General features: G+C 44.8%; 1 protein-coding gene across 1 annotated transcript; it reads left to right on the top strand.

The window, feature by feature from the left end:
* Positions 1-6,704: 6,704 nt before the first annotated feature.
* Positions 6,705-14,646, top strand: LOC144097108 (serum amyloid A protein-like). Its single transcript, XM_077629893.1, has 3 exons — positions 6,705-6,828; positions 12,872-13,106; positions 14,255-14,646. Exons 1-3 carry the CDS (start codon positions 6,825-6,827, stop codon positions 14,490-14,492), a joined length of 477 nt encoding a protein of 158 aa, XP_077486019.1. The 5' UTR covers positions 6,705-6,824; the 3' UTR covers positions 14,493-14,646.
* Positions 14,647-14,861: the final 215 nt, after the last annotated feature.

Here is a 14,861-nt window from a genome sequence, read left to right as displayed (position 1 = left end):
GAATACAATCTGTAGTTGATTGGAGAGAGACCATGCGATGCGCTTATCTCATGGCTTCAGTGTCTGCAGACGTCCGGGCGGCCCGTCCAATCTGCACCGCTAATTTTCAGGCCGATAGCTAGACAGGGAAGACTCCCAGGCAGCAGGGTTGCGGTTTCCTATAAGTGGGATCCCGCAAGGGGTGCCTGGCATGCCCATACCATGTGGTAAATGGGTTGGTCTGTTCTCTTTACAGTTGGGGCGTGTATATGGGTGTAAGTGCAGGCGTAGCACATATTTGTGATGGAGGCCTTGGTATATGTGCGCTTGTAGTTTTCTCCAGGCCATAGCCTCGAGTTTGTTGAGTGATTGGGGGTGGGGGGTGGGGGTTAGCGTTCTTTTTGTGCGTTAGTATTCTGTAATGTGTCCAAACGTGCGTCGCGTTTGTGTGTCGGCTTCTTCTACGACTGTTTCTTCCCCCTTCCATGATTCACCTCCCTTGACAATGCCAGGAAGGCTGAAACTCGGGCTAGCGCATTTGCGCGCACATTGCCCGCAAGGGAGGCATGGCCGGGGGTCTAGACTGTGCTTTCGGCGTCTTTTCGGGTGTCAGTGGCCCTTGTATCATAGCCGCCTGTTTGGCTAGCTCGATTTTCGCTTACGCTCTGCACGCTGTCTGCGAGTCCGTGAGTAACGTGCGTCCATGTTTACATCCTCCGGGTCCTCATTTGCGTTATTGTGGTACATGTGGGCTATCGCCGTCGCTATGCCGGCCTCTTCTGCGACTCTACTGCTGCTTGTGTTGTTTACTGTACTCGTGATTTCGGTCATGCTGTCCACGATGGTGGCCGCTAGTCACATGGATTTTTTGCCCATATATTTGGCTGCGCTCATTTATAGCACTTTAGTGTTCGTTGCTATTGCCGTGGGAGGGCTTTGACACTGGCTTAATTTGCCTGCGACCTCTGTGTAATTCGGGGTGCATGTTCTTTGAAATTGTAGCGGCTCAGACTGGTGTGGCTTTTTCCGAATGGTCCCCACATCCAGTCCCAAATCCTCGCAGATCAGCACTAGGTCCGATTTGCTCGACGTGTTCAAATTCATGGTCACCCCTGGCAATGGCTTCCGTTTTCCCGAGGTGCCGTAAAGGCATCCTTAATAAACACACACTTTCACAAAGCAGATTCCACATACCATTTTGGATAAACTTCAGCATCTCTTCAAAAGACATGGCAGAATCTCAAGGAAAATCAGCTTTCCCCAGCGTCGGTGCGAGGAATTGAGCGCGAACCTATCCCACCTTTGCCACTGGTTTATGTGCATCTCGTTGTGTTGAGATCGGGACCGAGGCTCTGCATCTACGGAACACTCCGAGGCCTCTTCCTAGTTGGAAGGAAGAACAAAGAAACTTTATATTTACATTATTTACATAAAACTGCATTAAAAAACGCACGTAGACGCTTCTTTATAAGAGAGCGTCCAAATCTCCAGACGACACGGGTCCGCACAGCACAAGTCGACCACGAGTTCACGCTCTCTCTTTTTGTTATGACTAAAGGAAGAATGGAAAGAAAATTGCACGGGTCTGCCCACTGGCTCGTCAGACGCAGGTCTTATATCGCTGTGCCGCTCCCTATGTTTCCCTAGGAGTTCCTATGTCGAGGGCAGGCACAAGGTGGTGTTGCAATCACGCACCGTCTCATCACGTGCAGTCACACCATGGCGTGTTCACCCTGGCGCGCGCTGAACCCAATGCCTGTGGCACGCGTTCCGCAGACAGCCACAGCCATTGTAACAATGACAGAAGCGACGGGAACGGTGACTTCCTGGCCCTACAGGGCTGGGATCTAGGGCCTGTACGCAAAATGGCGAGGGCTGCTTGCCACTGGAACATTTGCTGCTAAAGCCGTCCTCGTGGCTTGGGCGGACGCGGTTGTTTCGACGCGTGTCTCTTGTTTCAGTCTTTCTTCTCACACCTCTTTTAACTCTCATACTGTCTGCACATAGCAGCGATTGTGGCTTAGCTAGAGCCAGTGGACAGGCCCGTACTCTTTGCTTTTCAATTCCTTCAGTCTCAACAACAACGATATATTTGCTATTACGGGATGCTAACCTATCAGTCTAACCTGTCTTGGTATTACCCTATAGTGTTCCTTTAACGTGCGCTGCCATCGCGCAGCACACAGACGTCTTTTGCAATTCCCTTCCATTGAAATAGCAGCGGCGCCTGGGGTTTCATTCCTTGGGCCCAAAAGATGATCGCATAGCCATGCACTATGTCACCGCAGCTGGTGAGCACTGGCTCAAGCTGGGCCCACTGAGCGCACAGTTGCAATATAGATTTTTCTTGTTGGAAAATATTCACGTGGCAGAGGAATTAAAGCAGGCCGGCGTTAAGAATATCCGTTAAAGTATTTTCGCCACGCTTAGGGCTGTACGTTTAGTACATCGCTTACGTGTTAGATCCTTTAGCTTTCATACCTCCAGACTCAGAAGTGAGAAATTAAATCGATAGCGACGCAGAATGTTGTGTCGCCGGTCAAATAGGAGCGTTTTGGATTTGTAGACTTTTTGGCGGTGTTTTTCTTAGAATATTATTTATATAGGCAGAGCCTTCACGGCGATTACATGAATCTAGAGGGCCCGCTGCGTCGGTCCTTCAAATCATTTGCTTCGCTAGGCAGTTATCTGCCTATGTACCGGGGGTATTTTAAGTTATTCAATCCAGATATCTTTCTGAAAAGCCGTGAAAGGCATGTCCGTGTGGTCTGTGCATGTTGGTTGTGCGGCAATGTGAACATTATTTGCGTAACTGGGTGCAATGGAAAGACGAATAATTAACTAAATTTATCTAATGAACGTTTATTTTGGTTCCAGGGTAGACGATTTCATTGCGATATTGAGGGCCTTCAGCACTGAAGGCAAGCCCAATTTATAAAATGTTTTTATCAGCATGGTACTTCGAGATATTGATGGTGGAAAATATGCCTCTGAAAGCTCGTTAAGTTGGCTTTGCCGCTTTGAATATTGGTAATATGGTGTCGCTGCGCGTGCTATCCTCCCGGTGATGACGCCAGCATCGTTTACATGATGAAATGCGTAAACAATGTCTATATTTCAATCAAGGATCGCCATTTTAACAACGAGCTGCGTGGGAAAGCCGACTAGAACAGCTTTGAAAGGTGCTTTTATTTCGTGCTGCATACCTTGAGCAGCGATGCCGATTTTGAAATTCTAAAATTAGGCTGGCCTTCAATTTCACAGAATAACTTTGCGCCTTAAAACAAAAACTTTTTGACACAGTTGATTCTTTTAACTTTACTTAATTGTCTTTGTATTGCACTCTATCACGCAAATAATGTGAGCTTTAGCGTAAACTCAACCTGCAGAGATCACACCGAAGTACCTTTCACGAATTTTAAGGGAGCAGAGTAGGCAAACATATTGTTTAAATAGATTTTTCGTTTTTCGCGATATCAAATTTCCACCTTTTCCTGAACTCTGTTCAATGTCCCAGTCGCGCGCGAGCAATATTTTTAACACGAAACAGTGCATTTTTTGAAACCTGGCTGATCACAAACCATGTATGCCCCATTTTACATCTAAGTGCGATGAGTAGCTCTACCACGTCGAAAAACAAAACAAAGCAGGTACACTGATTTTTTTTAAGTCTTAGAGGGATTGTTAGTGTTTATCTGGCAACAACAAAAAAACTTCATAGCATTTCGTTTTTAGGCAGTTTTGTTCTAGACGCTATGCAATTTGCCTGAAACGTGTCGCTCACTATTACACTGATTTCGTGCGTCTTTTCGAGTAATATCGATTATTTTTCGCCTATTGGGCTCGAGTACGACATTTTTTCGTATTACTTAAGCAAATTACTTAAGCGAACTTAAGTAATTACTTAGAATTACTAGAAGCATTGATTTTGTGCTATTTAGCCTATGTTGACCATCATGGTGTTGACTTCCTCGCGTTGCCGGTTGGCCGCATTTCGATGGAGGCGAAACGCAAAAGGCGCCCGTGTGCTGTGTGATGTTAGTGCACGTTAAAAATCCCCAGGTGGTCGAAATTATTCCGAAACCCTCCACTATGGCACCTATTTCTTCATTTCTTCTCTCAGTCTCTCCTTTACCCCTTCCCTTACGGCGCGGTTCAGGTGTCCAACGATATATGAGATAGATTCTGCGCCATTTCCTTTCCCCAACAACGAATTATTAACATCCAAATGTTGGCTAGTGTCTACTGCGAGTTCTTATTCTTTAAAACTCTCCCTTTCGGCTGCACACAAAGGTGAGACAGGGGCGACTTACGGACAGTGCCTATACACTGGCTTAGGAACACAAAGACCCTCCTCCATGGGGAGACCCAAGACGCAAATGTGTCTTCAGAAGTTTTGCTTGGAAGCGTTCCGCGGAGGATGTGCTTATTGGTCTTCAGATGCCGAAAAAATCCAGGGTGAATGATGTTTTGCCCACTTTTAATGATGGAACAATTGTCGGAGCAAGCGTTTTCATTCATTTGATAGTTCTGCAGTACGGTACACGGTGCAATGACTGTTCGAGGCTGACCGGCGATGACTTTCCTTTGCGGAAAGCACTACACACCTGATCACAAAAGAGGCCAGGAAATGTAGGGAGCAATTAAGCGACAGAAATATTGATCGAAAAGATGAGCACCTGGCTGCCAGCTATATTGAAATCCTACATCAGTATACATCTGTTGGTTGCAATGTTGCAATGAACGTCATTTTTCACTTCCAAGGCATTTGTATCAAAACATCAATATTTTGCAACAAACGAAAAGGAGAGTATAGTGAAGTAAGGCTATAGAAACTAATGCAAAAATTTTCGTTTTACATTATGTTTATTGCCCGTTTCGGCTTAAATACTTGAATGGTCCAGCACAAAATAAACAAAGATAACAAATTTGTAATGAACAATTATTCTTGTTCAGTAAAGAGAGCACAATGAGTTGATTAGAAGCTTAGCAGACTCACTGCTCTAAACGAAGTAGATCTTGAGTAAGCTGGTCCCAAAGGTCAGTTCAGATACATGAGAGGTGTTGGGTCTACCCTGTTCCCTTAAAAGAAAAATCTGTATTTAATAATTTGAAACATCGACTGCATGTGAAGTACTGAGACCAAGGCAGTGATGTAAGCTTTATTTATTCAGTTCTTTTAATGCATGCATATGCTTCATGTAAACTTCCTTGATGAATGGCGCGTACCTATACACCAGTTACTCCCACTCGAAATAACGACCACGAAAAATGACAACTGCGACGAATGACAAACCAATGAAATACCAAAAAGTAAATAAGAACGACCATAACTTTTCTAGCCTGGATGTGCGGGTAATGCATTTCACTTCATCAACCGTCAAAAATATTTTCACCATTTTCGTGCAGGAAAATAAAACACCCATAGAGTTCGCATATTTTCACAAAGCTACCGGCTGTATCTACGTCGCTAAAGGGAAAGTGCGGCAAAAAATGTCTACATGTAAACAAATGTAACACTAACCTTATCTACCTCCAGCAGTTCTTGCTGTTGTTGTCTGTTACGAAAGTATACGACTTCCAGAAAAAGGTATAACAATTAAATAACTACATGAAAGTCAGATTCGTCAAAGCGCGTTGTGGGCAGCTCCAGCTTGAACCAGACAGAACGGCGGGTCGGATGGAGTTCCGTCATAATTCTAAAGGAAGGAAAGTGTTAGCTCATTGGAAATGCGTTTCGCGAACATGTTGGCGACAGTCGACCAATTTACCAAAGCAAATCTGTAATCTTTTCTGCATGTAGACGCAGATTTATTATGTAAATCCAGGCATGAATACAGTTGCGTTCCTGAAACACTGGCTTTCTTGTTAAATGCAGCCCTTAATAGGAGGCATTTCTTGTCTTGAGAAGCAATAAGCAATAGGTGGTCGAAATTATTCCGGAGCCCTCCACTACGGCACCTATTCTTCCTTTCTTCTTTCACTCCCTCCTATATCCCTTCCCTTACGGCGCAGTTCAGGTGTCCAAAGATATATGAGACAGATACTGCTCCATTTCCTTTCCCCAAAAAAACCAATTATTATTATTATTAAGCAATAAGCCCCACGGTCATAGTGCGCACTACAAAAGCTAGCAGCTGTTGGGCTGAAAACTCTTCTCGAGACCAGCAGCATTGTTGGTAAGTGTACGAAGTGCTCGATTTCTCCCTATTCACACCACTCATCAAGGAAAATGTTTTCTTTACTTGCTTTCCACGCGTGGGGCTAATGACGTTCGCAGGATTCAATGCTGCCCGAATATATCGTTTGCTTCCATACTGTCTTCTATGTGCCTCTGATCACGATTGTTCATTGTTTAAAATGGGCTGCGTTTTCTTCTCCTCTTTTCTGCCATCCGCTGTCAGCATTTCAGTGGTACTGTGCTGCAAATCGTATTGTGTATTGTGGGCCTTAGCAGTGCTGCGTTGGGTATTATATGGTAACTTCTTGCGCATTTTTTTCTCTCTGTACAAAGAAGTGACCGGTTCCAATGTCAAACAGCAACTTATCCGTACATGTTAGTTAAAGTAAAAACGAATAGCCTAACCAGTGTGTGAGGTTAACTGCAGATAGTAGCAGGTGGCAGTACTATAAGCACACCGTGCAGATTTTCACCATACGTACATTTTGGAAATCAGCAGAACAGCTCCTGAACATCCGTGAATGTCATGGGCGATCGGTCAATCGTTGCATTGTTCTTTTAGAACAGGTGCGAGGCCTGCCTCTGTGTATATATACGTATGTGCCCTAGGTAACATTTTTAGAATCATCAGCGTGTGCATCGGAAAACCCTTGCAACGAGCGAAATGCGTAAGTTTGTATCCGACATATGTTTTAACATATTGTACATATAATTGACCCAGGTTTGCTGCCTCCAACGTCGAGCCAGAGTCATACGTGCATCGATGTTCGGAACAATATTTGTGTGCTTAAAGCCCGGAAGCCTGCACAGTCTACAGCGAAGCAAATATTCACTCTTGTACTTGCATAGGTTCGTGCTTCGCAAACGCCGATATTCGAATTCTCGTTTTTGAGCGCCAAATGCGAAAAGTAGTGGACAAAGTATTTTTGCGACTTCATGGTTACCGCGGCGTCTGCATATAATGCTACATTTCATTCGAATTTACTGTCTATGCAACATTAATTTTATTCTTAATTTTAACCTCAACTGTTCGCTTGAGAAGTAGCAAGGCCTGCTGCCTGGTCATCTACCCGGTCTACAACCTCGACCTTACACATATTAGCGATGTGTCCTTGCTTATAAAAGACGATACAACAGTTTTTCGCAAAAGGTCACCGCTTTTCACAGCGTCCATGACAGGTAACAACGGTGTCTTGTTCCCAGTTCTTTGCCGGTATACCTTTCTGTGGGTGGTCGATTTCCTTCTCGGCGCTCGTTGCCTGCTTCCCGACGAAATTCGCGGTCACCCGCTGCACCCGCCGCGGTGGCTCAGTGGCTATGGCGCTCGACTACTGATCCGGAGTTCCCGGGTTCGAACCCGACCGCGGCGGCTGCGTTTTTATGGAGGAAAAACGCTAAGGCGCCCGTGTGCTGTGCGATGTCAGTGCACGTTAAAGATCCCCAGGTGGTCGAAATTATTCCGGAGCCCTCCACTACGGCACCTATTCATCCTTTCTTCTTTCAGTCCCTCCTTTATTCCTTCCCTTACGGCGCGGTTCAGGTGTCCAACGATATATGAGACAGATACTGCGCCATTTCCTTTCCCCAAAAAAACAATTATTATTATTATTATTATTATTATTATTATTATTATTATTATTATTATTATTATTATTATTATTATTATTATTATTATTATTATTATTATTATTATTATTATCACCCGCTGCCACTGCACGTCTGCGTAGCTCGCATACTCACCGTCATGTAGCAAATAACGGGTATCTCTGCTTGCAGTCCGTGTAGCGGAAGTAATTTCGCAGACATGTCCCGCGACATCCCTTACAAACATTTCTTTAGACAGTCTATAGACTGTTCATAGACTGCTGTCTGTAAAGTAACTAGACTCTCTAAAGACAAAGCCTAGAGAACAGTCTATAGGCAATACAAGTCCTATAGACAGTCTATAGACAATATGTAGGTTTATGGCCATACACTTTTAGTAGACTTTTATCTATAGACAGTCTATAGACTATGAATAGACAACATAAATATCTATAGAAAGGCAATTAGTCTATAAGAAGTCTATAGACTGTCTATAGATCATTCTTATAAGGGCTGCAGCCCAATCGGCAGCGCAACAAAGCGGCAATGAAGCTAAGGCATTCCAAGGCAAGCTATAAATTAGTCCTAGAGCCAGAAGGCATCCACCAGGAAACTTCAACACAAGAATGGCGATCAAGTGTGAAACGTTATCGCTTACCGATTTGCTCCCCAACAGCGCTACCACTGATTGCTATTGAAAGTATTGATCCCATACTACGATGGAAGGTTCTACAGCCTTCCAAAATCTTCGTTCTTGAACAAAAATCAGTCATTCCCATTAGCCCTGAACCTGCGACGACTGCCACACCGGTGGGATGGCAGGTCAAGGGCGAATTTATTTACCGGCTCAAATCGGAAAAAGATCACACTCCAGCCCTCAAGTTACACTGAAATCCAAAGAAATGATTGCACGTATGTTGTAAAGCTCGAACGCAACAAAAAAATAAAACACTAAATACAGTTTTCATTTCTCTTTTTTAGGCTATGTTTTGCATTTCTTTTCTGCAGCAACCGTTCATACTGGTTTATCTTCTAACTTTGCTTTTAAACACAAATTGTTGCACTCCAACTTTCCAAATGCCAACTTTCATGATGCAACTGTTTACATCGATTTCAACTTTGCCATAAGTGCTCGAGAAATTAGCATGGTAGGCCGAATTACCTACCACGGCAATGTTTTGCAAAAGCCGTTATTGTCACCATGGGCATGCATTTTGACCCCCGCTATTATTTACCGATCTTGGGAGGACCAGTGACACATCTATGGGCGTTATAGTTCTTACCACTTGGCGAGACTGGAATTACATGTCTGCGAAAACTTTTCTGCCCGAGCGCACATTGGCAAAGTATGCAGGTATGTTGAGTTTATTGTACAGGTAGGAATTTAACGCTCTCATGTTCCAAACGCCGTTTTTTTTTTTGCACCTGTTTTTTGACTTTGAGGCAACACGTTGGAAGTTTCAGAAACCTTATTGCTCGGGGAAACTGCTTGCTTCCTTTAGGATCTAACGCAGGGAAAGTTCTTGGGGAAATGGCAGTTTTTGTTTCTTAAAACTGTGAAGCTTTTTTTTGCCTCCTGAATGATATAAAAATGGTTACCGGGCCTAGGTCACTATAGTTGTCAATAAGGAGTTTACTATGTTCATCCATATGAATCTGTAAAGAAGAAGCAAGTCAAGTAGGGCAACACTTCCTGTATTTACTTATGACGGCCCTACTTTCAGCGCTTTTATTTATTTTATGTCAGCCTCTATAGAGCCGCTAGAACAAGTCAGTTAAGCAAAGAAAATTTACTTAGTTACCAAATTGTGACAGCGGAAGTGGTAACCACATATGCGCACGTCAAGCAGCTAGTGCTCAACAAAACCTCGCTGAAACAAAGCGCTTTATAACGAAAAAATAGATATAACGAAAGAAAACCCATTTCCCTCCGAAGCTCCCATGGAAGCCCATGCATTCGGTATCTTGATTTTACGAAATCAAATTTTCCTACAACTGGACATAAAGAACCTCCAGTTAACTTCACTGGCAATTTCGCCCAGCGTATGTTTATTTCTAACGGCGCTCAACACTTCTGTACCGAATCGATGTGACACATTGAAGTCACTGGCCATAATTTGCGCTGTCAATCACCGCACAAAACATGAGGAAAAATTATTCCGCGCGTGCGGGATAATAATTATGCCTCACTGCTCGGTACGCACTGTCCGCTGCGCCTCGACAGAGTTACCAAGGTCATTGGAGTTCTCCCGCTTTTCAACCTCACTGCACACGGCCCGTTACGAGAACGCTCTTCTTCATACCTAGAAATTTTGGATAAAAGCATTTTTTGGCGGGAAACCGTTTATGACCGCGTCTTTTCTTTATACAATGAATATTTCGCTATAACAATCAATATATCCGCAGATCACCCGACCGCAGTCTTATATATTTTTTTCTATTCACGTTTTTGGCTACCGTCAAAAGCATTCTCCATTGGTTTTCTTTGGCAGTCTTAACTGTTCGATGTAATCGATGAACACACTTTAAAATAAAGATTTTGCTACATATCAGTATAATGAACCATTACCTTCAATATTTACATAACAGTGGCTTACAATTTTCCAATTTTCAAAATGTCAGTGCACGTTAAAGATCCTCAGGTGGTCGAAATTATTCCGGAGCCCTCCACTACGGCACCTCTCTCTTCCTTTCCTCTTTCACTCCCTCCTTTATCCCTTCCCTTGCGGCGCGGTTCAGGTGTCCAACCATATATGAGACAGATCCTGCGCCATTTCCTTTCCCCCCAAAACCAATTATTATTATTATGTTTGCCCAACAAAGCTGGACATGTTCGAAGCTTGGTAGCATGGTCGAAACCTTTGTGCAGTGAGCTTGGTGTGCTTCACGGTGTCAACATCACGTTGGTTTCACGGCACCAAGAAGCGGAAAACGAAATTGCAAAACAATTTCCGTTAACCAGAAGGCGGCCCCCAATAAAGCCTTTGAGTTGGCATACGCATTCTCCACAAGACATTTCAGTCATGCGGTGAAGAGTTCTTTTTGCGTATTGTGAGTTGTGCGGCGAAGCCAACCACAACAAGTGCTTGCGATGAACTTGTTGCCGGGCGCCCTCTATTACAGCGGCTTTTGCACGTAGGAAAGAACTAACTATTCTGAATATGCCTCTCCCGGTTCTTTACGGCATTAGTTTCACAGGGCCGCCTAATCTAGGTGTTGAAGCCTGTGCTGGAAACAGAAGGAACAGGCGCGCATTGTCAATGCTGATATATTCGGTTGGTGCACGTATATTCGGTGACGTGGTGGGTGCTCGATGCGCGTGTTGAAGGCTCCCACAACGTGCATTCGTGAGCAGTATGACAGGGAACAAAGTTGGAGCATTCATTTATTGATTAGTCCGTAATTATGTGTGACAAGAAGAGGTTTTTTTGTTTGTTTTCTAACAACTGCTTTTGACGTATTCTCAAATTTATTGCAGAATTAATCAGATTTCCATTTTGTGAAAAAAGTTTGTTGCCACTAAATTGTTCACAACTGTACAAAGGTGGCAGGTTAAATGACATCTATTTTGTCCTCGGTATACACATTTATCATTTGAGACGTTAATTAATGAACGTAAAATAATATCGCCCCACCGGCACTGTACAAGTCATTAAGGGTCCTTGTTACACACAGTGGCATGCGACAGTTGCAACTAAGGTCTCGTGCAGCTGTAGCAAAGCAACAGCTATAATGAAGAAATCGTGGAATCCCTTCGCCTTCGTCGCAACGAGGTTGAACGGTATTTCCACGGAAAGTTAGAATCATTTCGCATGACATCAGATGCACACCTGAACAGCTGCTAGATATTTAGAAAGCTGTTAGAAAGATATTTAGAAATATCGAATATATTTAGACATTTCGCCGGTATAGCGGTACTTTCCCAATTCACAAGAGAGCTGTGTCTTTGCCTACATGCATTTTTGTTTTTGAACCCCACACAAGCCTTTGGCTATGAGTTGACAGTGAGTGTTTGGTACATTGTATGACAGAAGTTGAAATGAAATGAAAATCCTTAGAGGATCTTAAACCTCTACACATTCTTGCATCCTGTGGAGCTGCAAGAGCCTTGCTCCTATGACCATTTAACGGATCCATGCATTAATTAATGATTTTGATGTATCGCACTTTTTTTAACAAACCAACTAAAAGTAAAAGGTAGAGAGAGATTGGTCAGATGGTTCTGGATAATCACAAAGTGAACAAGGAAGGAAAACACTCAGGGTGCTCGCCAACGTTTCGACAACAGGGCTTGTCTTCGCCTGGGCAAAGCGTTCATCATTGGCGGGGTTTAAACAGGGTCATCACTCCGAGAAGGAAAGTCCGGGGAGGGGGAGGAGGGTGTGGAGTGGGAAGGGCGTTAGGATGGGGAGGGTGATTCTTGTCCAGGCAGGATGGCTGCTAAAGATGATTAACCTGTTTACCTGCAAAACTGTGAGAAAAAAACGCCAACTCAGCAGAAAGGAATCCGGGGGTGTGGAGCGTGGAGAGATATATATATAGTGAGCGTGGGCTAAAAGTAAGGGTTAAATGGGTAATTCGGCAGGGTCATTCGATTAGTGATGCAAATCTTTTTACTGTATAGGTATCTCGCACATGCAATTTAATCCTAGACCATATTCTCTGACCCGCTGAGGTGGATCGAAGCATAAGGCTTCTGGATGCTTAGCGCGAGTTCGTGAATTAGATCCCGACTGCGGCGGCCCCATTTCGGTGGCGGCGAAATGCAAAAGCACCCTTGTACTTATATTTTGGGGACACCTAATTGCCATTAAGTCTTAGCCATTCAGTATCATTGGCAATTTTTGATGCCTTTACCAGAAATGTCACTTCTGGTCTGGTGTCGTCACTTCTCCCCAGCCAATCAGAATGCTTCGGTCCGGTGTCGTCACTTCCTTCTATTCAAAGGGCGAGTTTTATTACCGACGACGCATTTTGGTCCCATGTGGTTTCCAACGTGATCGCGTTAAAAACTCGGCTGGCCGCAACCGATATGGAGTCCTTCGATGCGACCTGCCTCACGGCCCACCAATGTTTCTTTGGAACGTTTTGAGGTCATTAATCCATGACTCAACTCAACGTTCGCAGTTCGACGCTTTCCGGTGCGGCCTTCGCTGCTGCTGCTTCCGCTCCTGCTGGTGCTGCTGTTGTGCGCGGTGTGCGGGGAAGGCCGCAGCGGTGGTGCGCAGTGGGGACGCTTCACGGCCTGCGTCTACAGGCGTGCGGGTCGCCTGCTGAGGAGTCGAAGCGGAGCCTGCGCCGCCGCCCAGATGTTCCGCCAGTTCCACGCCATGAACCGCGCCAACTGCAGGAAATGCGACAAGTACGAATGGGCTTAAGTTCCTTCTTTGTCGCATAGGAATACTACGATGCTTAGAACCTGCGATGCATGCGCGTAACCTTGTCACTGATGCAGATGGTTATACGCAGATGGTTATATGCAGGTGGTAATATGCAGATGGTAATATGCACATGGTTATATGCAGATGGTTATATGCAGATGGCTATATCCAGATGGTTATATGCAGGTGGTAATATGCAGATGGTAATATGCAGCTAGTAATATGCAGATGGTCATATGCAGATGGTAATATGCAGATGGTTATATGCAGGTAGTGGGACAGGTGTCCTTCGTTGGGACTAGACCTGTTAAAATTAAAGCGACAATGACTAGAAAATTTGCCGACCGTTTTTTTTCTGCGCCAGCAGCATCCCAACTGCTAACTCTAGCATAATTCTGATTTGTTCATTCATCCGCTCTGTAAGTCTCCTCATCGCCACGACACTGATTTTAAGTTACCACTGACGTGCGTGTCAACCGCCTCTGCGAAACATTTACGCCATATGTGTTCAAACTCCAGACAGGCATTTCTTCTTTATAAGTTGTTTATTTCTTGACGCCATCGAGAAGCAAAAAATCTGGCTCACAACCTTTTGCCATCATTGATAAACAAGCGTGAATTCATTGTGAAATTTCAAAACAAAAGCAATCCTACCCAGGTTGCCCTCAAATGGAGTCTTTCGTAACGCCGCCATACTGGAGTACTTGAGGTGCTCCTTCGAGATCGTGAAAATTAAACGCCAATGGTCGGGCTGAATCGCTCGCAGAATTTCTCACAATATAAGAAATAAGAAGAATTTGCAGGCACCGATGGCTACAGATGGCAGTGCGCAGCGAGGCATAACTCTTTTTTGGGAACTCATATAAGAGGCCTGTTATGCTTGAATATTTTCCATTGAAACAATTTAAGTGCTAATTAAAACTGAAACCACTGCGTAAGAAACCCTTATAAGTAAAACATCTAGCGTGTCTAGAAGTTTTTCTCTTAACTATGGCAGAGCTACAGAATTGAAAAAGAGAAGAAAATCAGAAATTTTTATGTGGCCATCGTGTATTTCGTGTCACCTTTGCCCTAGTACAGCGGGAGGTAACCTGTTTCTTTTGTCTGTCTATCTTTGTTCTCGTGGCAGGTATTTCCACTGCAGGGCCAATTTTCTGGCTGTGAGGTCCTGTCGGGGTGGCTCGAGCAGGCGAGTAGCCGAAATCATCAGCTTCTGCAGGGAGCTCTCTCAGCCCGGAAATCCGAGAGACCGCCGCGGAGACGAAGCGGCCAACCGATTCGGCCGACGCGGCGGAAACTGCGGCGCTCGATACCTGCGCAGCTACGGGTGCGCCTACAGACCGAGAACCGGGCAATGCAGGTGGTGATCCCGGAGCTACGGGTGCGCCTACAGACCGAGAACCGGGCAATGCAGGTGGTGATCCCGGAGCTGCCGTCCGAAACGAATCTCGGGCGACTTCTCGGAACGAGAGCTCGCAAACCTTCAGAGTCACGCTGCATTAAAGGGCTATGTACACAGGCTACGTTCGTACTCGTCGGTGCTTTATTTAGCCTAACAGGCGTGGTAAGGAAGAAAGCGAACTCACAAAACCAGAGTGCAGTATGACTAATTAATAGACAATTCTAGCATAGAGCATAACTCCCCACCGCCAGCCGCCAACAGAGCATGTGCAAATGTCTCAGATGCGTCCGCACCTGGCTCCTTGGTAGAGCTGAGATTTGGGCGAGTTGGTAAG

The sequence above is a fragment of the Amblyomma americanum genome, chromosome 7 (genome assembly GCF_052857255.1).
Source record: "Amblyomma americanum isolate KBUSLIRL-KWMA chromosome 7, ASM5285725v1, whole genome shotgun sequence".
In the NCBI taxonomy this organism is placed as follows: domain Eukaryota; kingdom Metazoa; phylum Arthropoda; class Arachnida; order Ixodida; family Ixodidae; genus Amblyomma; species Amblyomma americanum.
This window is presented reverse-complemented; position numbering and strand designations above follow the sequence as displayed.